The sequence below is a fragment of the Carassius auratus genome, chromosome 35 (assembly GCF_003368295.1).
Source record: "Carassius auratus strain Wakin chromosome 35, ASM336829v1, whole genome shotgun sequence".
In the NCBI taxonomy this organism is placed as follows: Eukaryota; Metazoa; Chordata; class Actinopteri; order Cypriniformes; family Cyprinidae; genus Carassius; species Carassius auratus.
This window is the reverse complement of record NC_039277.1, coordinates 4,463,163-4,490,208: the sequence shown is the minus strand read 5'-3', so window position 1 is coordinate 4,490,208 and position 27,046 is coordinate 4,463,163. Positions and strand designations below refer to the sequence as shown.

The window sequence follows — 27,046 nt, the reverse complement described above, 5'->3', positions numbered from 1 at the left end:
TGTATTACAAACGAAAAGTGAGTGATGGGGGTACATGTATTAACATGATGACAGAATGATGAGCAAACTGCGTGACTTTCGCAAACAACAACAACAACAAAAACCTTTATGAATATCTTACAATGGATTGCATTTGATTCTATAACTAAAATAGTAATGCAAAACACATACAGGGCTGGGGAACACCCTGTAGTAGGCCGTACGCATATAAAAGACCATATTACTTTAATCTGGATTTTATAAAATAATTTTAAATAGGCCTATTCATTACTTCATCATTCATTTTCATCACATGTTTCACCAGTATTGTGCAGTAATATCTAAATTATTTATCCCATGCTGCTCTGTATAAAATGATGCACCTGCTACTGTAATCTAGTTCTCCATAATAGAGATCTCAACTATGAAGCAGAAACAGAAAGTGTAAGCTTGAATTCACACATTAAAAACATCAGCGTGATTTTAAAGAATTCCCTACGATTTACTAACCGACCCAGAACTCATTAAATTTCATATTTAACCAGGGTGCAAGAACAAACAGGTCCACATGATCAGCTGTAGTTCGACTACAATAAAGTATCTCTGTCTCTTTAAAATACATGCAGCCTACGCCTCGAAAAGCGGCTTGTTCCGGCTTTGCCCCTTTACATCTTTATCCTTGCCCCCTACATGAAAATAGTACCCTGCACAATAATCAACAACAATATCGTCTGTGATATTCTGTTGAAAAAGCACAGTTCCAGGATCTAACCGAGTCATTTGAAGTTTAAACAAGCGCATCCACCGCTCAGTTGGGGATGCGAGCATCCGCGGCGGAGTGATATCGAGTCTGACTCTCGCTGCTGGACGGAACTTTGAAGTTTCGAATCCTACTATGACGAAGGCTCGGCTAATGAATATTAAGTAGGTACTAAGAAAGTTGCTTGGTAACTTTGAAGGGTACACCTGGGAATCGGAATGAACAATAAAACAACCACAAGCTGCCTTATGAATAACCAATAACTACACCAAATTTAGTCTCATTATCTTAAGTATAATTTTAAGTTAAACGTTTCAGTAACATTCAGCAGCAGAATAGCTTGCTGTAATCAAGAAAGATAGGTAGGTAGCCTATGCAAACTTTAGGCATATTTATTAACATGTACTTTTAAAATAGCCTACTAATATTTACCGCTAAGGTACTGATAGATACAATTAAGGGGTAAATAAGGTACAACGATGAATCTCTTAGCATTTCTAGGACGCCGCCCAAGTGACAGGTGAATGCTTGGCTCATGAATATTGATTAGGTTGCGCAGACGTCATGTTGTCGCCATCCAATGGCAAAGGCTTGGCTTTTTAATATTTAAACAGGCATCTTCGTCATAGTAGTTTTCATGTATTCTGTCATGGGAGTGTACCTGCTCATGCTGAACATGTCGCGCTGTCAGGGAATGCGCTCCCAAATCTCTGGAAATTACAGATATGATTTAATGTGATGTCCGGATGCAATCAAAAGGACGCCAAAAAAATTCGGGAAAAAGAAGTTCGGATCGGCTGTGAATAACGGAATGCGATGAAGAATTTGGTTTTGAAGGCGAAGTGCACATAAACTATGAACGGATGATACTCTGTGTCGCCTGCGGTAAGTGCATGTCGCGCGACTTTGACAGTATTGGGAAGTAACACTGAGGATCGCTGGTGGTGTGGCGCGCGCGGCTGAAAAGATGTGCGCGAAATCATTATGCAACATCATCCCTATAATAAATATAATTATCTGTCAAACTTTTCTGCATGAAAACAAATAGCCAGGGAATGGACAGTGATGCATGAGCAGCAGCATGTCGCGTGGCTTTATGCTTTTCGCTGTTAGTTATTTGCGGGAGAATCGGAGTAAGTTAGGTGCGCAGCTGTCAGTGAAGTTGCACAACACCATCCAGCACAATTGGCGCTCAAACAGACTTCCGCGTCTTAAGAACAATTGGTTAATCCACATTTCATTCATTCGATTAACACAATGCTTTAGTTAGTGTTAATTTTCTATGTATTCTAATCACGATGCTCGGTTTTCTTCACATTCGAAAGACACAATACACAAAACGCAATGTTTTCCGACAAAAGACAACACATTTAAGTAGTTTCAGTTTCATTATACACTGTAAAGAGCTTTGATGGGGGTTTCTACCATGAGGGGGTTTCTTCCTGATTCCATTCTTAAACCTTTGCAGTCTCACGCTCATTCAGGCATATTCAATTATACGTTTTTTGGGGGGGACTTAAATAAATCCAGTTAATTTAGTCATTACCGCATTTTTTTTTACGTTGCTTTAATTTTTTTTAACGTCATTTACAGGAATTAACAATATGGCAAGCAGCAGTCAGTGTGAAATGCAGTGTGAAAAAAAAAAATAGTCTATTAAAAATTATTTTGTCACGAAGACGCATGCATAATGTAGCCGGGAACGATTATGAACAAACCATCTTCCAGTAACGTTAACCCATTTACATTTTTTTTTTTTCAGAAATTTTCCATTTTCTGAATGTTATTACTTGTTTAGAACATTTAGAGAACATTCCAAAGTAATGTTCCCATAATAACTTTCAGACTTAATGGGAACGTTCTTACATACAACTTGTTGATATTCAGAAGGAAGCATGACTATAAGTTATTTATACAATAATAACAGTGTTGATAAGTTAACAGAAGTCGAGGAATTGACCACATCACTTTATGGTGTTTATATTATACTCCATATACAGTTTTGCCAATGTAAGGATTGCAAATCTTTTTCTGTCTATTTGAATGTGTGTCTGTTGGTCGGGCAAAATGGTTTATGTGTGTAGAAGTATGAAGCAGACAGAGAAGTCTGGGATGACAAGGACGGGATGTTCCAACTTTGTGGTCAGAGCGACCTAAAGATATATTCAAGCACACATTCGCACCCATTACCCCTCAGCATTCCTAGGGTTCAGGTTCTGGGCCTGTCAACATATTGGAGCAAATGCTTTCCATATAACACAAGGAACTATCCATAAAGAGACTTGGGTGCCAGTTGCAAATTTTGTGGTTGAAATTGGTCATTTGTTATGTTTCATCCTGGTCCTGGGATGAGTTGTTGTGTGTTTCTTCTGGTGATGGCTGAGCTGTGAGAGGGTTGAGATAAATCAAAATATTTACGACTTTATATTATGTGATATATACACTTCAGTGAATTGTTTAGATGACAATTTAGAAAAGACGACAGCAGTGTGTAAAACATGTCATGTTATAACCTACTGTAAAAATAACTTTCATGAGAGTGGTGTTAATTTGAAGTGCCATAGTCACATGGTCACACAACAGTGAAGTGATTTCCTGTTTATGAGCGTGAAGTGATCTTTTGTATTTTTTTTTATGCACCACGTTCCACACATGACGTGCTCTGTTCTAACAAACCCATTTAGCCTGTATTATTTCAGAACGCATTATGACGTCACTGCTGCGTCATTTATTTGTCAACTGTACTTGATATGTAGTTATTTTGTGAAGCAACCTTTAAAAACGCTATTTATGTAGTATTACATTTGTAATTAAGTATAATAACACCCACACGCCCTCATTGTACTGTATGTATGTATGTAAAGTGCACTTATGATGAACACTCGCGTGATTCGCGTGGAGGAGTGAGCGTATAAAAATATCAGAATTCCCTCGCGCGTCGTGATGCTCCTCGTGACCATGAATCACTGAGTCACGCCTTTAAACCCACCACCGCAAACCCCACGGACACGTTTTGTCACACGCGTGAACCCAGCGATATTAAATTGAGCAGCAGCGTGGAAATATGACTCGCGCGAGCGGAATAGAGCTACGCTGTGGATGTTTCACGCGCGCGGTCTCTCACATGGTGCGTAGATGCATAAATGGTTCATGTACAGTACGTGCAGTGACTTACTGTCTACTTCAGTTGTTACTTTTATCAATGTTGCATTTGCTGAATTGTTTAAAATATTGTTTAAAACTAATAACGTTAATATTCCATTGCTTTATGTTTTATGATTGCGCGTAAATGCAGTTATACGTTCAGAGTCAGAGTAAACTTACACCTTTAAGTTTGAATATTATATATAATGGCTTTCTTTTACATATAGGTTAAGATGTACTGAGATTAATTTTCATGACTTTACAAGCAATGAGGCTGGTGTTTTTTGTTTGATGAACAAAACCTACTGAAAGAGAGTATAGTGCCCACATGGCCAAAGGCATCAGTCCCTCCCTGACAAATGATTGATCTCAACAGCAGTGGGGTCCTTGCATAACTTTGCATGACATGGTAGTTCTGTGAGGGTATGAAGTGTCACCGGAGCCTTTCCTGGAGAAACAGACATCAGTCGAAGGGTTCGGTCAGCAGGTGCTAGAGCAGCAGTTACGTGCCAGCTGAAGCTCTGTGTGGTGTCCAAGTAGGGGAATGAATGATTTCTTTTACCGCTGTTATTTGAAACCTTTGACAAGAGCCATCCGTGAGGCGCTGACGAAGATAAAGTCAATTTTCAGCTGTCCTTTTGCTATGTTCCTCTCCTTGGCTTTTTGCTGGGGTTTGTGAAATGTGTTTAATGTGAGGTTTAAATCCACACTGTGTCGATGGCTGCTTCACGCTTATCTGCTCCACCTTCTGTGCTACAGGAAGTCCCTGAAGAGCCCAAATTCAGAAACAAATAAAGGGATCTAGAGAAAGTGTGAGGGAGGGGTAGAGTGGATGGAGATGTTATGAACATGAATGAGTCTAAATGCAAGACAGTTTATTTCTAGAGCTGATGGCAACAACAAATGACATCAGAGGGGAAGAAAGAATAACTCTAAAGAAAATATGAGTGCTGTGGTGTCTGGATGTTGCTAACGGATTCTGGGTGGTTGCTAGGATGATCTGAGGGGTTGCATGCAAAAACAAACAGCCCCACCTATGTAGATTCACAAACAAATGACTCTCATAGGTCAAATGAAGAGGTTCTTTTAATATTGAGCAACTGAAAAAAAAAAAAAAAAAAAAAACGTTAACCGCTAAAAACAAACAACACCACCTCTGTAGTCTGATTCATGACTCATAAGTCAAATTCTTTTAATGAATTAAGATACTGTAACTACTAAAAATAAAAAGAATCGGTTCTCTTAATGAATCAAGCAACCGTCACAAGTAAAAAAAAACAATAAAAAAAAAAACATGCAAAAACAGACATGATCAAGAAACAAACATTCATGCAGAAATGACTCTTATTAGTCAAATGAATTGATTCTTTTAATGAATCGAGCAACTGGCACAAGTAAAAAACACTTTACACACAAAAACACACAGTAAAACCTATGTAGTCTGATTCACGAACAAATGACTCTAATAAGTCAAACAAATTGGTTCTTTAAATGAATCAAGCAAAAAGACCCTGCCTAACACTTGTAACACAGTTTTCTAAATAAACAACTGTGTGTCCAAGGTTAGTCATTTGCATAAAAAACCCTGCCCAAACCATCTCCATATATAAGGGCTTTCCACTCGCCACTTTTAGCAAATATATGAAACTCTCCAAAGAAGAGCTCTCGCCTGAGAACATGCAGCAAGATTCTTGAGCAATTCTTAGTACATGTGTTCAAAACCAGTTCAAATGCAATAAACTCTTTTAATGAATCATTGTATGCAAATTTCATGCATAAATTTGTGCGTATGCATGATTAATGAATGGGACTCAGTGTCTTCTTCTCTCCTCAGGTGTGTTTAAGGTACCGGGGCGAGGCATCATGCGATCTACCTGAGCGTGATTGTTCCACCTGGAGGTTACAGGATGCCGGTGCAGGCAGCTCAATGGACTGAGTTTCTATCCTGCCCCATCTGCTATAATGAGTTTGATGCCTGCAGCCACAAGCCCATCAGCCTGGGCTGCTCGCACACCGTCTGCAAGACCTGCCTGCACAAACTGCACCGCAAGGCCTGTCCTTTTGACCAGACGGCCATTAGCACTGACATTGATGTGCTGCCTGTCAACTGTGCCCTCCTGCAGCTGGTGGGGGCACCGGTGAGTTTGGCATGCGGATATGATGCTGACATGATTGCTTTTGATGTTTTGAATAACTCTGAATAAATCTAGTGTTGCTGTATTTCTGGGGCTCGTTTCAATAAGGAGGTTCAACCAACTCTTGAACTCTGAGTTGACTTACCCCGAGATGGGAAACTCTACATTTTCGAGGTTCAGAACAGCTGAATTGAGTTAGTTCAATCATCTCTGAGTAGGTTGACTCTGAGTTTAGAGCGTGCACCATGACTATGAGAAGCCATGATCGATGTAGCTCCCAAATTATGATTTGCACCCAACAAAAAGACGTCCTCATATTTCTGAGTCAATACGTAACAAACATTTGACATATTAAATAAATATAATTACATACAGTAATTCAATTTTCTCTAATCCAGAATGATGCATTTCTAAATTAGAGTAATGAAATTAACGTTTGAATTTTACAGTCAACAGCAAGAAGTCTCGCAAAATAATGGCGAACAGATGATGTGGAGATGGCCAAACCAAGTGTTGGAAGAATATTAAAATCCAACCGGAGAAAGAATAACTGTTGCTTTTGTATTTGTAGGAGATAAAGTGTCCAGATAAAGCTGTGACCAAATAAATGTAACAGCTGTGGTGGTGGTTACGGCTTATATCTCCAAGTACCCTTCCATCTGCAGTCTTCCATTCCATGCAGTAATCAGCTTAATTTTCGATAGATTTGTGCTCAGGAAACTACACAAAAATTCTCATAAAGAGCGTGAGAGCGAGACACACTTTCCTTGCTGCTCTGAATACAGCAGCCTTACTAATGTGCTCAGCAGCATCCCTAATGTTGTACAGAAAACTACCATTTAAAAATGGTACTGCTCAAATAAATATGCATGTGGATATGGCAAGAAAAATCTAAATAATCCTCTCCCGATGTAAATGTAAATCCCTATGAATTAATGCAGCCTCCTCATCTACAGGAACCTTTATAAAAGGACATGCCATTTTTGTCACTTTCACAATGTCTGATGATGAAAATATGTGCAATGAATGAATGTAGCTGCACGCAAGTAAATGTAAGTTTTCACTTAACCTCCTTTCTGAAACCAGCCTCAGGGCTGTGAATCTTAAAAACCCATTTTTTGTTGTTTAATTGTCAGTGTCTTAACCTTACATAAAGTCTTACAAGAAATGAATTGAAATGTAAAGTACACGAACACAAGAAGAAATTACAATACAATATCATACATCTAAGTTTATTTCTTGCAATTCTGAGTTTATCATACAATTCTACGTTTATCACGCAATTAATTTTGTCTCACAATTCTGAGTTTATTGTATAATTTTGAGTTTAGATCTGGCAATATCGTATAGTTCTGAGTTTACATCTCACAAGTCTGAGTTTATATCTCACAATTCTTAGTTTATCTTACAATTCTGAGTTTATATGCAATTTTGAGTTTATTTCTCACAATTCTGAGTTTATTTATTGCAGTTCTGAGTTTATCATACAGTTCTGAGTTTATATATTACAATTCTGAGTTTATTGTACAATTCTAAGTATATATCTCACAATATCATACAGTTCTGAGTTTATATATTACAATTCTAAGTTTATATCTCACAATTCTGAGTTTATATCTCACCATTCTGAGTTTATATATTACAATTCTGAGTTTATATCTTACAATTCTGAGTTTATATCTCACAATTCTGAGTTTATATATTACAATTCTGACTTTATATCTCACAATTCTGACTTTATATCTCACAATTCTAAGTTTATATCTCACAATTCTAAGTTTATATCTCACAATTCTAAGTTTATATCTCACAATTCTAAGTTTATATCTTACAATTCTAAGTTTATATCTCACAATTCTAAGTTTATATCTCACAATTCTAAGTTTATATCTCACAATTCTAAGTTTATATCTCACAATTCTGAGTTTATATCTCACAATTCTAAGTTTATATCTCACAATTCTGTTTATATATTACAATTCTAAGTTTATATCTCACAATTCTAAGTTTATATCTCACAATTCTGTTTATATATTACAATTCTAAGTTTATATCTCACAATTCTGAGTTTATATCTCACAATTCTGAGTTTATATCTCACAATTCTGAGTTTATATCTCATAATTCTTAGTTTATATCTCACAATTCTGAGTTTATATCTCACAATTCTGAGTTTATATCTTACAATTCTGAGTTTATATCTTAGTTTTTTGTTTCCTCCATGAAATAAAAAACAATGGTAACTGCTAGTTTATATAGATCTGCAAGAAAAAAAGAATTTGGGGTATAAAAAATTCCAAACTGTGAGAAAGCTATTATCATAACATAAAAAAAAATATTATATTTAATTAACTTCTTAGTGTCGTATTATGATTCCCAATTATTATTGTTTGGGGTTATATCATAATTTTCATCCTCTAATATTTTCACTTTTCTTCACTCCAAATAGGGAATTTTCACCAGTGACCATTATGCTGTTTAACATTGACATCACAATGTCAAAAATAGACCTCTTCTGGTGGTTTCATATCTGCCACTGGTTGTTTTTCTGCAGGTTCCGGAGGGAGAGAATGTGAGTGTGGGCAGTGTTGAAGAGACAAGACATTATGAAGTGTGCAGGATCTGTGTGGAGGAGCTGGCGCTGTATCTCAGACCAATCAGTGGAGGAAAAGGTGAGTGTGTGAAGAAAGTCATACAGGTGGATCAACAACAAAGCCTGTGAGTGCTGCATTATTGTTTAGGCTTGCGGCTGAATGAGCTCACGTTTGAATAGCGCAACATTTCCTGTTGTTCAGCGTGTAAGTGTGCTTTTCTGTCTGTGGTTGGAAATGTTTGCGTCAGTGGGAAAAACAAAAAAACACTGAAACACTTCAGAAACAAGAGAAAAACATGCAGGTATTTTATATGCAATACATGAAATGAAATACACCGAAAAAGTAAATGTTTACAATATGCGTTAATCTTTAGTAATGTTTATTAAAAGTAAAATGAGCACATTTCAATAAGCACATTATAACTTACCCAGTGCATTATTGCATATTATGTGCTGGTGTTACTTATTATTCAAGGAATAATTTCCCACTGTGTTGAACACGAGAACGGTTCTTTGTAGGCCAATAAAACACTTGGTCTCCATGAGCAATAAAGCTTCAGGCCACTTGTGGTATCAGCTGCTGTGAGCAGAAAAGTGTGTTTCATGACTCAATTGAGTGTTTTATTGAAGTAGCAATAAAACTTAGTCCTCACAGCGGTCTAGTGGAACGCCGAAGGCTAAAGCTCTTAAACTCCTCATTGAGCTTTGAGCTCATAACAGAGCTTTTCTGCCAAACCTCCACTATTAAGTTGTGGCGAATAAGACTCATGAGTCTGATACCCTCATGATGGAAGTAGGATCAGTAGTAGATTTAGTGTATGATTAGGTGAACTGTGGGACAAACTAAATGAAAGGCCATTTAAAGGCATTAAGGATAATTTACCAATATTCACTGTAATATATAATAATATTTACAAAATATAATATGTATCTATATATCTATGTTTGCATATATATATATATATATATATATATATATATATATATATATATATATATATATGTGTGTGTGTGTGTGTGTGTGACCCTGGACCACAAAACCAGTCTCAAGTATTTGGCCGAGATACAACTATTAAAAGATACACAAGAGATACAAAAATTTAAATACTGAGAAAATGTCCAAATGAATTCTTAGCAATGCATATTACTAATCAAAAATTAAGTTTTGATATATTTGCGGTAGGAAATATACAAAATATCTTAATGCAACATGATCTTTGCTTAATATCCTAATGATTTTTGGCATACAAGAAAAATCAACAATGTTTTTTTGGCTATTGCTAAATATATACCCCAGCGACTTACTGTAAGACTGGTTTTGTGCTCCAGGATCACATATATATTTATTAATCTCACATCAAATTTGGTGCATTAATACAGAATGGTGATTAAACTGACTTGGAACTACCTGTGCATTACATAAATGGTTTTAATTCATACCTGCCAGCCAATCAGATTTCAGTATTCAGACAGACCATGATATATATAAATGTAAGCATGCTTTTTCCCCTCCCACACAGGTGCAGTGACTCTCAGTCAGAGCACGCTCAGTAGACCCATGCAGAGGAAGCTGGTGACCCTGGTGAACTGCCAGCTGGTCGAGGAGGAGGGGCGTATGAGGGCGGTCCGGGCGTGCAGATCTCTGGGTGAGCGCACCGTCACTGAACTGATCCTGCAGCACCAGAACCCACAGCAGCTCTCCGCCAACCTATGGGCCGCTGTTCGGGCCCGTGGCTGTCAGTTTCTAGGACCTGGTGAGTTCCATACACGTGTTGTAACATTTCTTCGCACTGCTTCATTTTATTATTAATTATTCAGGAAATATACCTGGATATTTTCGCATATTTTAGGTTATCTACAACTTCAATTCATGTCATGACCAGAAAAAAGTAAATCTGATTGCTTTCATTTGCAAGAGGATGCTATGAATGAAAGTGATATGACATAAAAGAGCAGGGTTCTGGAATTATATCTGTAACGAAGCTTTGGGAAAGTAGTTCCACTTCAAAAGGACAATAAGATGACTTAACAGCTACATTTTGTGCTGAGTTCATAGTTCTTCTTTTAAAAGTGTCAACTGTTTTTCAAAGGCCAATGCTGATAGTGATATCTAGAGAGCAGGGTATAATGCAGATAACACATAATAAAAAATGTAATGACTGTGAATGAGATTTACACAACGTGGAAAAAAGAAAGAGTTATTATTCATTGACAAGTCTGTCGGTAGATTAGTAGACTTAAGAGAACAATGATTATCCTAACGTCCCCTAAAGTTTTGTGTTAAATATATTTTGTAGTTTTATTCGTTTTTATTTTATATAAATTAAAATTAAATATAAATATATATATAGAAAATACCATTAAGACGTTTGAAGTCAATTAATGAATGCTTATATTTGTCAAGGATGCATCAAATTTATAAAAAGTGACAGTAAAGATATTTAGATATTTCCAAAATATTTATATTTCAAATAAATGCTGTTCTTTTAAAAGCTCTATTCATCAAATAATGAAAAAAAAAAAACATTTTTGATGTTTACACAAAAGTATAAAGCATCAAAAGCTGTTTCCAACATTGATGATAATAAAACAATGTTTCTTGACTTTGTATGTTTTACAAATTATTTTATTAAGCATTTTGTTTGTAAATTGCAATTTATTTTATTCTAGGTAATGAAAATATTTGTACATACTGTAGCTGATACTGATAAACTCAAAATGCCCAAATATCATCTCGTTAATCAGATAGCGTTGTCACTAGTTGCAAGTTGTAAATAATCAGAAATATTCCTTTAATGCATGTAAAGGGAGTATCCAGATGTGTGTTTGTGCTTGGCTGTCAATGATGATTACTCATAGGGCAGATTCTGACTGGGAAAACACTGATTTTCTCATCTGATCTCATTTGAGTTTTCTAGTCTGAGAACATCCAGTGCATAAATCCGTTCGTCTGATGCGAACAAACACACAGTGATGCATCTCAACACTAACTATGTGTCTCTGTCTGTATATATATGGCAGCCATGCAGGAAGACGGGCTGAAGCTGGTGCTGCTGGCTCTGGAGGACGGCTCGGCTCTCTCGAGGAAAGTTCTGGTGCTGTTTGTGGTGCAGAAACTAGAAGCACGCTTCCCTCAGGCATCTAAGACCAGCATCGGTCATGTAGTTCAGCTGCTGTACCGCGCCTCCTGCTTTAAGGTCAGAGCTAAAATCAGCTTCATGCAGTCATCACTTAACAGCTATTACGCTCAGTACTCCATCTATGTCAACTAGTCAGGAAAAGAGTTCTGCTGTAACATGATATTGTGTTAATATAAAGTGCTTGGCGATGAGAATATCTTACAAACTCTTTACATCCATCCAGACTGCTTGATATTTGTATATGAGCTGGAGCTTGATTTGCTATGGCACCAGTATGAAATCAGTCAACGTAATGAGATCATTTACATCAGACATCAATCAGCAGTGTTTGTTTGGCTCAGTTGAGCATGTTATCTATGGAGGCCTGAGCTAAATTTATATATGCACAGCGACAGGCATTTTTCTTTTTCTCTTTTCAGGTGACCAAACGTGATGAGGACTCCTCCCTCATGCAGCTCAAAGAGGAGTTTCGCACGTATGAAGCGCTGCGGCGTGAGCACGACGCTCAGATCGTTCACATCGCAATGGAAGCAGGACTGCGCATCTCACCGGAGCAGTGGTCGTCTCTGCTGTACGGGGATCTGATGCACAAATCTCACATGCAGTCAATCATAGACAAGGTACCACATGTATATTACATAAATCATCAAAATGATAATAAATATAATATAATATAATGTATTAAATATGATATATCACATAATAATTGAAAGGTTAGTACACTACCGGTCAAAATTGTAATAACAATGATAATACGATTTTTGAATGCTCTCATACTCACCATGTCTGCATTTATTTGATCAAAATAAATATATAAATAGTTTATATTCAAATATTTCACTATATATACAGTATATATATATATATATATATATATATATATATATATATATATATATATATAATATTATTACTTATATGTATATAAACTTCAGTTTAAAATAACTGTTACATTATTTTAATATATTTTAAAGTGTCATTTATTCCTGTGTTTTTGCTGCTTAATATTTGGCAGAAACTGCTAATTTTTTAGGAATCTTTGATTAAAAAAGCCATATAAAGACAATTTATTTTAAAAAAGCAATTTAGTGCATTCCTGCTGAATAAAAGTATTAATTTCTTTCACACCAAACTTTTGAATGGTATTGTATCGAGGTTTCCAGCACTGTTTTCACTAGAGATAATAGTAAAAAAAAATTATTGAGCAGCAAATAATATTAAATCATATCAGAATGATTTCTGAAGGATCGTGTGAAGACTGGAGTAATGATGCTGACAATTCAGCTTTGCATCACAGCAATAATATTAATTTTACAATATACTAACATAGAAAACTGTTATTTAAAAATTAAATAATATTTCACAAAATTATGTTTTTACTCTATTTTTTTCATGTAAATGCAGGCTTGGTGAACATAAGAGACATCTTTAAAAAAAAAAAAAAAACTTTTAATTATCCCAAACTTTTGACCAATATAGTAATGCAAATATTTATATATTTTTGTTGAATCTGTTTGGCATTTTTGTCTCTCTGCTACGAAACTGAATGCATTTGTCCATTACACCCCATTGCAACAGCTTCAGTCCCCAGAATCCTTTGCAAAGAGTGTGCAGGAGCTCACCATAATCCTGCAGAGAACAGGAGACCCAGCCAACCTCAACAGCCTCAGAGCTCCTCTCGAGCGGCTGGCCGGCATCGACCACAACCCTGGTGAGGACACACACTCACGCTTCCACACGGGTGCAGACACAATCAGATTACATAGCAATAACCCGTGTGTGTGTGTAGATGCGGCCGCTCCGTCCTGGACAGAGCTGGAGAGCGTGTTGTTGGCTGTGAAGGTTGTTGTCCACGGGCTGGTGGAATTCATCCAAAACTTCAGCAAAAAGTCCAGTGAAAGCCCCCAGGTACAGCATGAGCTCTCACTACACTGTTTCAGACGTGTTCTCCAGAATACACTCAGTTCATGTCACTTTGAGTACAGCTGCCCGAAATACAAATGTCACATTTTATCAGCAAAAGTCAAACAATTAATGTTGTTGTGACACTGTTTAATGTAGTTTTTGGCAGATATACCTGTCATGTAACTGTCTTCTACTAAGTGTCACATCACTTTCACTTTTCACTTTAATATATCTTTAAGTTATAGCACAAAGAGCATGAACGATCATCATAGGGTTGGTTAAAAAATAGAGAGAAGTTTACCAAAATGAAATAATCTGTTACATAATTGCCCAATCTGTTTTTTTTTTAAAAGGAAGACATAACAAGGCTGATTTTTTTAAGAACTTGTCATCTAATGCTATGAAAGTTGTCTTCTAATATCGATAAACTTAATATGTAATTAAACATTCACAATATATATTTACTAGTAATGAATAATATTTAAACAATTAGTTTATAAATATAATGAAAACATTTCTAATATTTGTGTGTAATATATAAAAAGTATCTTATAAATAGAGCAAAAATACAATTAAAACAACAATATTGTGAAATATTATTAAACATTTAAATAACCATTTTCTATTTAAATGCACTTTAAAATGTAATTTATTCATGTGATGCAAAAGTTGTATTTTCAGCATCATTACTCCAGTCATGTGTCACATGATCCTTCAGAAATCAAGAAACATTTCTTATTTATCTCTTATTCTTATTATGAATGGTGAAAACGGTTGTGCTGCTGTGATAAATAGAACAACAAAAATAACTTTATCTATTTGAAATACAAATAATTTGTCATATTATAAATGTCTTTACTCCACTTTTGATCAATAAAATGTGTCCTTGCTGATCAAAAAGATTCATTTATGAAAAAAAAACTTACAGGACCTTAACTTTTTAACAGAAGTAGTATGTATATATAATATTGTATATATTTGTTTTATAACTAATTGAAATATCTTATTTGCTTTAAAAATGCTTGCATTATTGATGTATTATTTCATGTATATTTCAATAATTCTTCTAATTAAATGAAACAAATATTTTTTTACATTCAATTATTATACACGGTTTGGTGTACAAACATCATTATTATATAATTTGAAAACTGGGATTCTCCCTTAGGGCATATTTGGAATGTATAAAAATAAATGCATTTCTTGGTGAAAACAACTCCAAATGATGGAGGAGGGCACAAGTAATCAAAGCCATGCCATCCACATTATTTTAATAGCTCTGTACTCAAAACTGTATGTTAACTATTGACTCAGTTGTATCTATTTTTGACACTTAAGTTTCCTAAACTATGAAAGAGCAATCTATAAACACATTCTGAAACAGTCTGAAATGTATTCTGTTCTCCTTTCTCAGGCTCAACCCAACAGCAAGTACAAGACGAGTATGTGCAGGGACTTACGGCAGCAGGGCGGCTGCCCAAGAGGGGCCAGTTGCACTTTTGCCCACACGCAGGAGGAGCTTGAGAAGTGAGAACACACACTCTTTCACACACATGCACTCAATCTTAATGACCATAACCAGCCAGTCTCGTGCTGTAATGCACGCACCTCCCCGCTTTCCCACGTCTCCTGTTCCTCATTCTTATTCAAGCTCACCCACGCGATCCCACAATACAACAGCCCACTATACAGAACACTGGCATGACTGTACCAGGATCTGCCGTACCTCCCTCCCATCACCCCGTTTCCTCCCTTCATCTCTCATGTTCTCTCCACACCGTCTCTTTCAGGCACAGATTGAGGAATAGGAAACCCAGTGGGGCGGTGAGGCCCTTCTCATCAGTTCCAGTGGTTGTGCCCAAAACGGGCACCAAAGGAGCAGTCCCAGGGTCAGAGGTGAAGAACCATGAGAAAGACGCCCCAGAGGATGATTCTCCCACTCAGCTCATCCCTAGAGGAGGAGACCACCAGGAGGACAACACGCTCCCCAATAGTGCTAACGGACTGCCTGCTGCCAACATAGACCAGTAAGTTTGCTTCACTATTACTGAAGCTCAGACTTTTCGATGCCCTTAAATCATGTGGCTTATTGAGGAGACCAAAAGAAACAGGTCGACTTGGGATCGTCAGGGATGCAAATTTGTCCCTTTTCTGCAAAAATTTAGATAACGATTCCATTTCGATTGTGAAATAGGGCATTTGGGTACTGTTACTTTAAAAGCTGCTGCTGCTGAACATCTCATCTGACACCTTTTCCCGGGTCATTTGTCTAGTGCCTTAGGATGAGGTGAAGATCTCTCATTTGATATGGTTGTACAGATTTTCTGTGTCTAAATAAATGCAATTCTTGTCAAGAAAAATAGAAAGAAGCAACAGTTGTGAGTCGGGTGGCCAATGCTAGCTTCGCCCCTGTGTTAATTGCGTTAAAGAGGGCATAACATACACAGTTTTATAGATATCTTGAGTACCTATAGAGTAGAACTGCGTCCTTCATATTATCTCAGACCAGTCTTTAGTTTTATCAGATTTATAAAAGACAGATACAGCTGTAACACTTCTCTCTGAAAACAGTCAAGCTCCTGGAGGCGTGTCGTGGGCGGAGCTAAAGAGTCACGAGCATGTGCAGCTTTTGCAAAGCGATCGTCTGCAAGCTGTGACTTCGACATAAATAAAACTGGAACGAAAACTTTATTGATTTAAATTAAATTAAATTTGTTTTTAAAACACTCGTCATTGAAATGCCGGGAACAAACAAACACACTTGTAAAACCCAGAGAAACAAACTGCCTCCACTATTCCCATAATGCTGGGTTCTTTGGGAAGCTGAACAAAATTATCTTTTCCTCACAAAACAATATCACACTTCTTTCAATATCAATCCTTCTTGAGCAAGTCCTGTTCTTATTAATAAAAAAGTTATTATAGAAATATGTAATCATCGACAGCCTTCGTTTTTTTTATTTTTTTTTATTTGAAATATGAATTTTTTTATTCTTAAAATTAGATGTATTTGCCCATCTTTGGTTCTTCTGGAAATTCTTATTGCTTCTTATTTTTCTTCCAGAAATCCTGTCTGTGGGAGCCAGTCCTCTGCGATAGCTTCAAGATTGTGTACAGAGGACGACTGTGGTCTCCTCAAACACGGGCCTGTCCTCACGAGAGCTCATCCTAAGATTTTCTATTCTCAGGACCAGAGACCATATGACCTGTCACCCTACCACCAACCTGCCTGTAAGTGTCATATCTTGAATCGCTCTCTTGTGGCATGTTATCTTCCATTACACTCACTCTGATCTGTTTTCCACAGTTCCTCCTCACAAGTCATGCAACGCTCGTTTTCATCGTTCCAGCAATGTGACCGAATCCATGTTACCTCCTTCGATGGGCCCTCTGTACCCAGATCAGCACCCCTCTATTCCTCCTGCAGATAGATTAGGCCCTGCCCCGTATGGCCCACCCTCGACCTACACCTCTATGTCCCATGCACATGGCATGTACACCCCAGTCTACGACAGCAGGCGCATGTGGAGGCCTCCGCTGTATCCCAGGGATGGCGGGAGGAGTAACTCTCTCCCTCCAGAGGTTTTCCATTCCACTGTCTACCAGCCGCCCCTCCGAGAGCGCTTCAACTCGCTGGACAGCCCCTACTGCAGCAGAGCGGAGCAGAAAGCACCAATGCACAGGGCAGGTTTTATTATCTCATGTCTTACAGGCTCATTCATGTTTGAAGAAAGAGTATCAATTGAAAATTATCTTCCATATTAATTTGTGCTGTAACTAGGGCTGTACGATATTGGGAAAAAATGACATTGCGAAAAAAAAAATTTTCTGCGATATGAAATCTAATCTAATTTTTTCTTACAAACAAAAATGGGGTGAGCACACTTACATTCTCATTTTAAATGATTCAAACATCGACACCATCGTGTCAAGTGATTAATATGTGCGAAGGAGAGAGAGCAAGACAGCGCTCGTGTTGTTTGAAGACGGTGAACATGCGGCCGGGGCTCGTTCGCTCGCTCTCTCTCTCTCTCTCTCTCTCTCTCTCTCTCTCTCTCACTCTCTCTCCCTCTGTCTCTCTCTCTCTCACGCTCGCGCAATCTCTCTCTCTCTCTCTCTCTCTCTCGCACTCTCTCTCTCTCATGCTCTCTCTCTCGCGCTCTCCGCGAATCACATTCGTCAAGGGCCGGGAGCAGCTGGCCCGTACAGTTAATGAATAACGGATCAGCTACGACAGCTGATTTTTATTAAGTAATTAATTAAGTAATCATTAATTACTCACCCTCACATTGTTCCAAACCCGTAAGACCTTCGTTCATCTTCAGAACATAATTTAAGATATATTTGATGAAATCCGAGAGCTTTCTAAACCTTCAGTGAAAGCAATGCAACTGAAATGTCCAGAAAGGTAGTAAGGACAATGTAAAAAAGTCCATGTGACATCAGTGGTTCAACCGTGATATTATATGAAGCTACTAGAATACTTTTTGTGCACAAAGAAAATAAAAATAATTACTTCATTCAACAATTTCTTCTCTTCCGTGTCAGATTTCTACATGCATTCATGACAGTAACACGACGCATGCATGTATGCATTCCTCTGCTTGTAAACAAGCCACAGCGCATCCGGCCTCTATGTCAGAAAGCTGGCTCCTGCATCAGCATCAGCACAAGCATCCATCGTGGTACTGTCATGAACATGCGAAGAATTCTGGCAAGGTTCTGTTGCTTTGTGCAGAATTCTTTGTGTAAATTGACTTGGAAACTTTGGCCTGGTTAGGCCAAAATAGGTGACTAAGCTGTTTCATCATGAGAATGGAGAAGTTAAAAACCATTTTCTGTCTTTTGTATAGGACACGTACTCCCGTGTTCCTCTTGGCTATGAGGATCTCTGTCGCCACAAACAGGAACAGTGGCTACATCACCACAGCAACATGAACAGGCCCCCCCAGTCCTCCCCAGATTTCACTGTGGATATGTGTCCTGAGGTACGGCCCACCGATATGGTGTTTTTAGAAGTGTGTGTCATGGGAAAACTACACCACAAGTCTGCACCATGCAAAAGTGGCATTAAATCAGATTTGTTGTTTCTTCGATTAATAACTTTGGCACCGAAGCTGCAGTCACCCTTCTGAGGTGTGTTAAGCTATTTTAAGTGGGCCTGTTGCTCAGCAACTGATAAATCCAAAGCAAGAAGCAGTTCTGTCCTGAAAATTGTGTGTGTGCTCACAAGCGCTTTGAAACGCATGAACTCTCAGAGTAAGATTTGGCACCACGGAGGTTGAGTCACTTTATATTGTTTCTTTCCACCCCCATTTATTTGAATCTGGCAGCCTGTTGCACACGGGTGGGTGTGAGATAGAATGTTGTCATCTCATTCTTTCTCCTCCTTTAGCATCCTGAAGGTGTAGGTGGTGGGCGTATGACTTGTAAGTGTCATGGTGGAGAAGAGAGTCTTGCCCACTATTCGCCCTGGTCGTGCAGCACCATCAGCCCATTTGAGTCAGAGCCCCACCATTTGTCAACCCACTCCTGTTCCAAACAGCTTGTAAGTGGTCGCTTCACAACACAATTGCACTCATTTACTTTTATAAACGGCTTACTCATTTCTGTTGAATCCTTCAAATGGTGTAAAACTGTATATTAAACAGGTGCAAGGGGAGTCACTCCTGTTCACATTTACACTTATACACTAATACACATTGAAATAGATGTGCTTATTTTTTAACTGACTCTGATTGATTCCCTCAAACTGTGGAGTCATTTCAGATTAGGGTTGGGCCGATAGACGATGCCATTGTCCATCGCCGGTGGCTGATAGACATCCTGATGTTGCGCTGGCATCGTGATGCCCCCCCACCCCTTTTTTGCACAATCATTTTTTAGTTTTACTATCACTTTTGAGATTCACGATCGCACATACTCTGTTAATACTATGGAGCAGCAGTAATTACTACACATTTTACAAGATTATATATGTTTGTCAGTGGTACTTAGGATCTGCAAATCATTCCCCATTATTCTCGGTCATCTCTCATTACACAAGTGTCTATACCGGATGCGATAGTTGTCGTGTGGCGCCGAGCCGCATCAGCTAAAATCTGTCTAATTTTGTGTCAGCACAACAGAATGTGGCAGCAGTTTACTGTCAGGGGTTTGTGGTGTCATGCCACACCGCATCCAGTGTAGACAGTATCACTGATTATATTGAGTTCTATTGACTGATTTATATATAATGAATCTCTATTTTAGATATCACGCCACACTGCTCATATCCAGTGTAGACACAGTGTTAGGAATTGTTTTGGGCACACCTCCCCCAATCCCCCTGGCGATGTCATCGTCCATCGCACTGTTTCACTGTATACATCCGATGCCAAATTTGAAGACATTGCCCAACCCTACTTCAGATCAGATTTACACTAAAATACTTTTAGATGTCCTTATTCTTAAACCGATTCCTGTTGATTCCTTCAGACTGAATCAACAATGGATTTGTACAGGCTAGAAGTGGAGTCACTTCAGATCAGATTTACACTAAAATACTTTTAAATGTCCTTATTCTTAAACTGATTCCAATTGATTCCCTCAGACTGAATCAACAATGAATTTATAGAGGCTAGAAGTGGAGTCACTACAGATCAGATTTACACTAAAATACTTTTAAATGTGCTTATTCTTAAACTGATTCTTATTGATTCCCGCAGACTGTATCAATAGTGAATGTATAGAGGGTGTATATGTAGTCACGTCAGATCAGATTTACACTGAAATACTTTTAAATGTGCTTATTCTTAAACAGATTCACATTGATTTAGTTTTAAATTTGTTTACCATAAAATAAATTATTATTGATTATCTCAAACTGAATTAAAAATGAATGTGTAAAGAGTACAATTGGAGTAATTTCAGATTGCATCCACACTGACTGACTCTTAAATCAGCTCACACGGTAACATATTCCTATTATTTCCATCAAACTGAATGTGTAGCGTAAGTGGAGTTACTTTAGATTCACATTGATTTTTTATTTTATTTGCTTACCATATAACACATTACTGTTAATTCTCTGGAACTTAAATAAAAATGAATTTGGAGCATGCACCAGTTGAGTTACTTTGTATAGTCACACTACTTTATAGCTAGTTTTACTTTATAATAATTTACTAATGATTAACTCAATCGGATTTAAAAATTAACTCTTAGCAGATATAAAAATTGAATTGCTTCAAATCACATTCACACTGATTCTCTCTTACATTGGCTTGCTCAGTAATGAATTTCTAATTATTCCCTCAAACTGAATTAAAATACCACAAATCTGTACACCACCACACGCCTAAGTTGAGTCACTTCACATAACATTCAGACTGACTCACTGGTAAATCGATTTGCCCTGTAACACTCTTAATAATCCTTTCAAACACTAAAAAATGAATGTGTAGCATGTAGAATTGGAGTCACTTCACTGTAATGTGCGACTGAAATACCTCACAAAACATTAAAAGTACCCTTTTGTAAAATTAAATAGCACATTTGTGCATTTTTGTTGTGATGATTGTAAATAAATGATAATCGTCATTTTTATCAATTCTATATCTTGACCAGTTACAACACACAAAGCAGTGCTTCTTAAATCTAATTGTAATACGATTCCTAACTGAGATCTTATTATCTGTCCTCAGGACAGCGAAAGTGGCGGCAAACGGTGGCTGCACATGTTCGAGCCCTACAGGCGACTGAAAGATGAAGATCCCATCATTCCTTTTGGAGAGGGGCCCATAATCTCTAAATGGGGAGCCATCTCCCGCGCTTCACGCACTGGCTTTCACACAACTGCCCCGGTCCAGGCCACTGCATCGCAAGGGTGCGGAGGCACCACTTCAGTCAACTTCAGAGGTTTGAATTCATATTGTTTTCAATGCTTTTGACTCTGAATTTCTTTGGCTTTAAGAATGAGTCATGTTTCATTCTCTTTACAGACTATAGCTGTCATATTGGTCACAGTGACCTCAGATGGGGCCCACGTGGTTCTGACTCTTCTAGTCACTCCAGCTTTCTAGAAAGGTACCAGTTCAAACGTCTTTTTTTTATTTAATTTTTTTACTTTTTCAATAATGCAAATGCTTAATATTAAACAACAACAAAAAATGCCATAGACTTTGAAGCAGACATCTGAGCCTAGAGACTGAAATGTCATAGAGACTTGGGGGTGGGGTCTTGTTGACTTAGACCAGTAAACAACCAACTAGCAAACACTCACAACAGCTAAGCAACCATATAGTCGTGCATGTACAAAATATTATTAATGTAATTTGTACATTAATTTTACTGGATTGTCAGGAACAATGTAACAGTAGTCTTCACAGTGTTTCCCCATCTTCACCCCCACCCCATCCTGCCACAGTCGTCTGGCTGTCCTCTGCACTGTTCTAAAAATAGAGCAGCAGCCGGAACATAGCTCCTCTTGTTTGTGTTTGCAAAGCTCTTACACATTGCAAAGAGGGCTTACATTTCAGTCTCCTTAACACCCACAAGTCCTTATCTATCTTCTGCAATTCATGTACAAATATCTTAAATTAGCTAATGTATATTACAATGTCTCGAAATTCTTTTTGTAATCTTACATTTGTTTGTCATCTTAAATTAGACACATTCTCCATCAGGGATGGGCAACTTCGGTCCTGGAGGGCCACTGTCCTGCAGAGTTTAGCTCCAACCCACTGCAGGACAGTGACCCTCCATGACCACTCTTTTGTACATAATCATTTTAATCAACGTATCTTGCACCAGTGATGCTTTTTTTTAGCCTAAAGCTTGTTTATTTAAAAGACCTCTGTTGTCCAAAATGAATATGCATATATATAAATAAATTTCTGATGTAAACAAATACTGGTATAAACTTTTGAACAGTATGAGTGTGTGTATACTGAATATGCAACATCAAATTTTAGACAATTTAATTGTATAACTTACAGACCAACCTACAAAAAAATCCTGTTTTTCTCTGTTATGTCTTTTAATAATGTAACATTGTTTTTTGGTGTCTATGATGATTACTCATAGGGCAGATTCTGAGTGGGAGATCACCTTTCACCTGATCTCAATACTGAGTTTCTAGTCTGAGACACCAAACAACAGAACCCACTAATTTGTGTTCTTAGCTTTGAGTCAGTTTCAGAGCTCATTGTGTGTTTCTGTGTGTTTCAGCGATCAACTGGTCGTGTCAGGGCTGCATGTGAGGCACGATTCCTTCAGCAGCGGGTCAAAGCAGGGCACAGATCTGCTGGGGAAGGATGGGACAGAGAGTGAGCCTGACAGAGACATCGAGCTGGAGCTGTCCGCTCTGGACATGGAGGACACAGAGACACAGGACTGCAACTCTGAGGTAACTTTTAGACTCAGTCTTGAAAGCCTAGATTGCATTGGGTAGTTTGGTGTTTAATTGCTTGTATAATCTGAAGGACTCAATGGAAACACAAAGTCGCTCCCAGAACAACCGCCTCTCTGCCGTCTTCTATGATCGAGCGGCAGGTTCTCATTTGGAAAATAACCTGCCTGACAGAATGGACGCCCATCTTATGAAGAAGATGGCATTCAGGTAAGCAGAACTTTATTGACACTGCACACAAATCTGTGCAGTGTCAAACCCCTATATTTGGGGCTGGCTGTTTGCTTGTCATTTTGCGAGTGATGAAATCAGATCAGCTTGTTTATAGTCAGGATCTACATTGGTTGATGTACTAATGATGTAAGCATCAGCACAATGTCAAGATACTTTCTCATACAACAACTGTCAGCACTGTCAGTGTGGAAAGAGAGGAAAACATAGGGAAAAATCACAATTTTATCACGATATACAGGATAGCTGCAGTTCTGAATATGATAAGTGACATACTGTGTCCAGAATTGCTGACTCTTTCTCTCATTTATACATAAAGTAATTCAAGTAGGAAGGTTTTAATTTAGTTTTTACTTATATTTTTTAATTATTTTCAGTTAGTTTTCGTGTTGTTAGTATTATTTTAGTTTAGTATCTTTAGTTATTATTTTTATATTTAATTTTTATATTTACATTTTTATTTTTGTTTTAGTTTCTGGTACCATTTTCATGTTTAATGCAGGATGGGTAGTTTCAAGGATTATAATATTTAATGTAAATAAATATTTTATAGTTTTGGCCAATTTTATAGTTAGCTTTGTGAGCATGAAAATGTATTTAATTCATAATTTAATTGTAATTTAAATGTATTCCAAATCCATATGAATATTTTGACAGATTTTACAATCGACATCAAGTTGCGACCCAGCACAAAACATAGTACGTTTTTATAAAATGTCTTAAAATGTTTAATTATCACTGCATAGACCTAACAGTATTCAAAAAAGTAATTAACATAACATAGGCTGAAAAGGAAAATTTTGTAAATGCATAATCCTTACCATGGAATAAATTGTAGATATTGTATTCATATAAGCCATATCGCTGTATGACAACTTACTACACAACCTTTGACATCAACAACAAAAAATATTGGAAGCATTTTCTCTTCCCTTTTAAAAGTCGATAAGCTTATTTATATTAATAAGAGTTGTGATGTATGACTTTATGGCATTACAGAAAGACCCTCTCTCCTGGAGACCTCAGTATGGGGAATATGCGGATGAGGACATGCTCGCCCAGGCCTGGAGATAGTCTGCGACCCAGTCCAGGACCTGAGATGCTGCTAAACGGGAACTGAGGGGGGCTGAAAACACCAGTCCTCCTCATGTTCCAATTCCATGTGGTCATGCCAAGAATCCACCATCCTCCTTAGGTAGAAGGTACAGTTGCCCTTATAGGAGTCAATCGAGGCAGCGAGACGCAGCCGAAAGCCTTCTGTATTCATGTGTTCTCTTCATAAGAGCTAGCTATGCCCTGTAATTGTAATCACTCATCATCTGTTCAGAGTCTGTTTGTTTTTCTTAATCACTGCTTGTGGATGAATGTTCACGTTGAGTCACAACTCCACCTCAGGTAACTCTTGACGTCAGCCAATCAGAACTCTCTCCAAGCCAGGAAAACAATTACCCATGTCCCGTAACTCTGTACAGAAGTGACGGTTCTCACTAGCTTTTAGCATACTGAGGAAACCATAATCTACTGTATTATTATATAGCAGACTCTTCCAATATATATTAAGAATAACCAAGGTGCTTGGAATCTATAGTACATGCATTATTATTATTATTGCAGTGTTAGCCACTGAAATGTAATATGCATTAATTGTTTGTTGGGCATCATTGTTCGAAAAAAAAAAAAAACATTAATTGATCATTATTTAAATGTACTGCATGTGTGTGCATTGTGGTATATGTCTGGTATCTCTAAGAGACATTTCACAGGCAATCATTCAATATTTTATAGAAATATTCAAAAGAAACAGTTCACCAAAAAATGAAAAGTCTGTCATTCTAATCACAGCATTAACTTATTTCCAAGTCTTATTTCCAAGTCTTATGAAGCCTTGCAATAAATTTGTGTGTGGAATTTATGCAGTTAATCACTGGAATTTAATTGGCCATTGGCAGTGTTGTAGTCGAGACCAGCTTGTTCGAGTCCAAGTCCCCTTACGAAAGGAAAATATATTTACCAATATATTTCTTAAAATATATTGTGATATATTGTAATATATTATTTTCCCTTTTTATTTTCTAATATTTTATATATTTGAATACATTTAATAATATATCGATGATACATATATTATATAATATATTGCAAAATATACAAATGATTGCCGCTTTCAATATATTGCAATATATTGGAAAAAATAAATATATATAAGAATATATGCCTAATATATTACATGATATTTTCCAATATACTGCAATATATTTTTGTTTCATAAGGGTCCACCCCTGAATAATTACGCAGAGTCAAGTATAGGACCAGAAGAGGGTTGAGGCTGACTCAGAGTTGAAGAAGCCTAGAAGAGGGCCAAGTCCCAGTCAAGACAGAAATCAGAAGATGATTGAATCTGGGTAAGACAGATACCAGAAGAGTCACATCTGGGTCAAAGCAAACACCATGACAAGGCAGAGTCTGAATCAATATCGAGACCGGAGGAGGGCCCAGTCCGAGTCGACAGAAAAAAGCTGAATCATACTCAAGATAGAGACCAGAAGACGGTTGAGTCTGAGTGAAGACAGAGACCAGAAGGCGGCTGAATACTAGTCAAGGCAGAGATGACAAGAGGGCCGAGTCCAACTCAAGACAAAGACCAGTAGTAAGGTTGAGTCTGAGTCAAGACAGAGACCAGAAGAGGGTTGAGTCTGAGTGAAGACAGAGACCAAAAGACGGTTGAGTCTGAGTGAAGACAGAGACCAGAAGAGGGTTGAGTCTGAATGAGGACAGAGACCAGAAGAGGGTTGAGTCTGAGTGAAGACAGAGACCAGAAGAGGGTTGAGTCTGAGTGAGGACAGAGACCAGAAGAGGGTTGAGTCTGAGTCAAGACAGACCAGAAGAGGGTCGAGTCTGAGTGAGGACAGAGACCAGAAGAGGGTTGAGTCTGAGTGAGGACAGAGACCAGAAGAGGGTTGAGTCTGAGTGAAGACAGAGACCAGAAGAGGGTTGAGTCTGAGTGAGGACAGAGACCAGAAGAGGGTTGAGTCTGAGTGAAGACAGAGACCAGAAGAGGGTTGAGTCTGAGTGAGGACAGAGACCAGAAGAGGGTTGAGTCTGAGTGAGGACAGAGACCAGAAGAGGGTTGAGTCTGAGTGAAGACAGAGACCAAAAGACGGTTGAGTCTGAGTGAAGACAGAGACCAGAAGAGGGTTGAGTCTGAGTCAAGACAGACCAGAAGAGGGTCGAGTCTGAGTGAGGACAGAGACCAGAAGAGGGTTGAGTCTGAGTGAGGACAGAGACCAGAAGAGGGTTGAGTCTGAGTCAAGACAGACCAGAAGAGGGTTGAGTCTGAGTGAGGACAGAGACCAGAAGAGGGTTGAGTCTGAGTGAAGACAGAGACCAGAAGAGGGTTGAGTCTGAGTGAGGACAGAGACCAGAAGAGTGTTGAGTCTGAGTGAGGACAGAGACCAGAAGAGGGTTGAGTCTGAGTGAGGACAGAGACCAGAAGAGGGTTGAGTCTGAGTGAAGACAGAGACCAGAAGAGGGTTGAGTCAGAGTGAAGACAGAGACCAGAAGAGGGTTGAGTCTGAGTAAGGACAGAAATCAGAAGAGGGTTGAGTCTGAGTGAAGACAGAGACTACAAGAGGGCCGAGTCCAACTCAAGACAAAGACCAGAAGTGGGTTGAGTCTGAGTCAAGACAGAGACAAGAAGAGGGTTGAGTCAGAGTGAAGACAGAGACCAGAAGAGGGTCGAGTCTGAGTCAAGACAGACCAGAAGAGGGT

General features: G+C 38.0%; 1 protein-coding gene across 2 annotated transcripts; it reads left to right on the top strand.

The window, feature by feature from the left end:
• The first annotated feature begins 1,379 nt into the window (after positions 1-1,379).
• On the top strand, positions 1,380-25,260 carry rc3h2 (ring finger and CCCH-type domains 2). 2 transcript variants are annotated; one of them, XM_026219389.1, is made up of 19 exons: positions 1,380-1,624; positions 5,718-6,021; positions 8,573-8,690; positions 10,132-10,365; positions 11,633-11,808; positions 12,171-12,371; positions 13,330-13,462; positions 13,541-13,659; positions 15,071-15,183; positions 15,447-15,683; positions 16,721-16,887; positions 16,964-17,340; positions 18,510-18,644; positions 19,052-19,204; positions 21,342-21,555; positions 21,639-21,723; positions 22,867-23,044; positions 23,121-23,257; positions 24,278-25,260. In XM_026219389.1, exons 2-19 carry the CDS (start codon positions 5,791-5,793, stop codon positions 24,396-24,398), a joined length of 3,129 nt encoding a protein of 1,042 aa, XP_026075174.1. In that variant the 5' UTR covers positions 1,380-1,624; positions 5,718-5,790; the 3' UTR covers positions 24,399-25,260. The 2 variants fall into 2 exon arrangements, with proteins under 2 accessions (XP_026075174.1, XP_026075175.1); XM_026219390.1 differs by lacking the exon at positions 1,380-1,624 and adding an exon at positions 3,410-3,866.
• The last annotated feature ends 1,786 nt before the right edge of the window (positions 25,261-27,046 follow it).

Coding starts and splice junctions, on each gene's coding strand:
- rc3h2 (XM_026219389.1), top strand. CDS start 5,791: ATGCCGGTGCAGGCAGCTCAATGGACTGAGTTTCTATCCTGCCCCATC. Junction 6,022..8,572: donor TGCAGCTGGTGGGGGCACCG/GTGAGTTTGGCA, acceptor GTTTTTCTGCAG/GTTCCGGAGGGAGAGAATGT. Junction 13,660..15,070: donor AGTCCAGTGAAAGCCCCCAG/GTACAGCATGAG, acceptor CTCCTTTCTCAG/GCTCAACCCAACAGCAAGTA.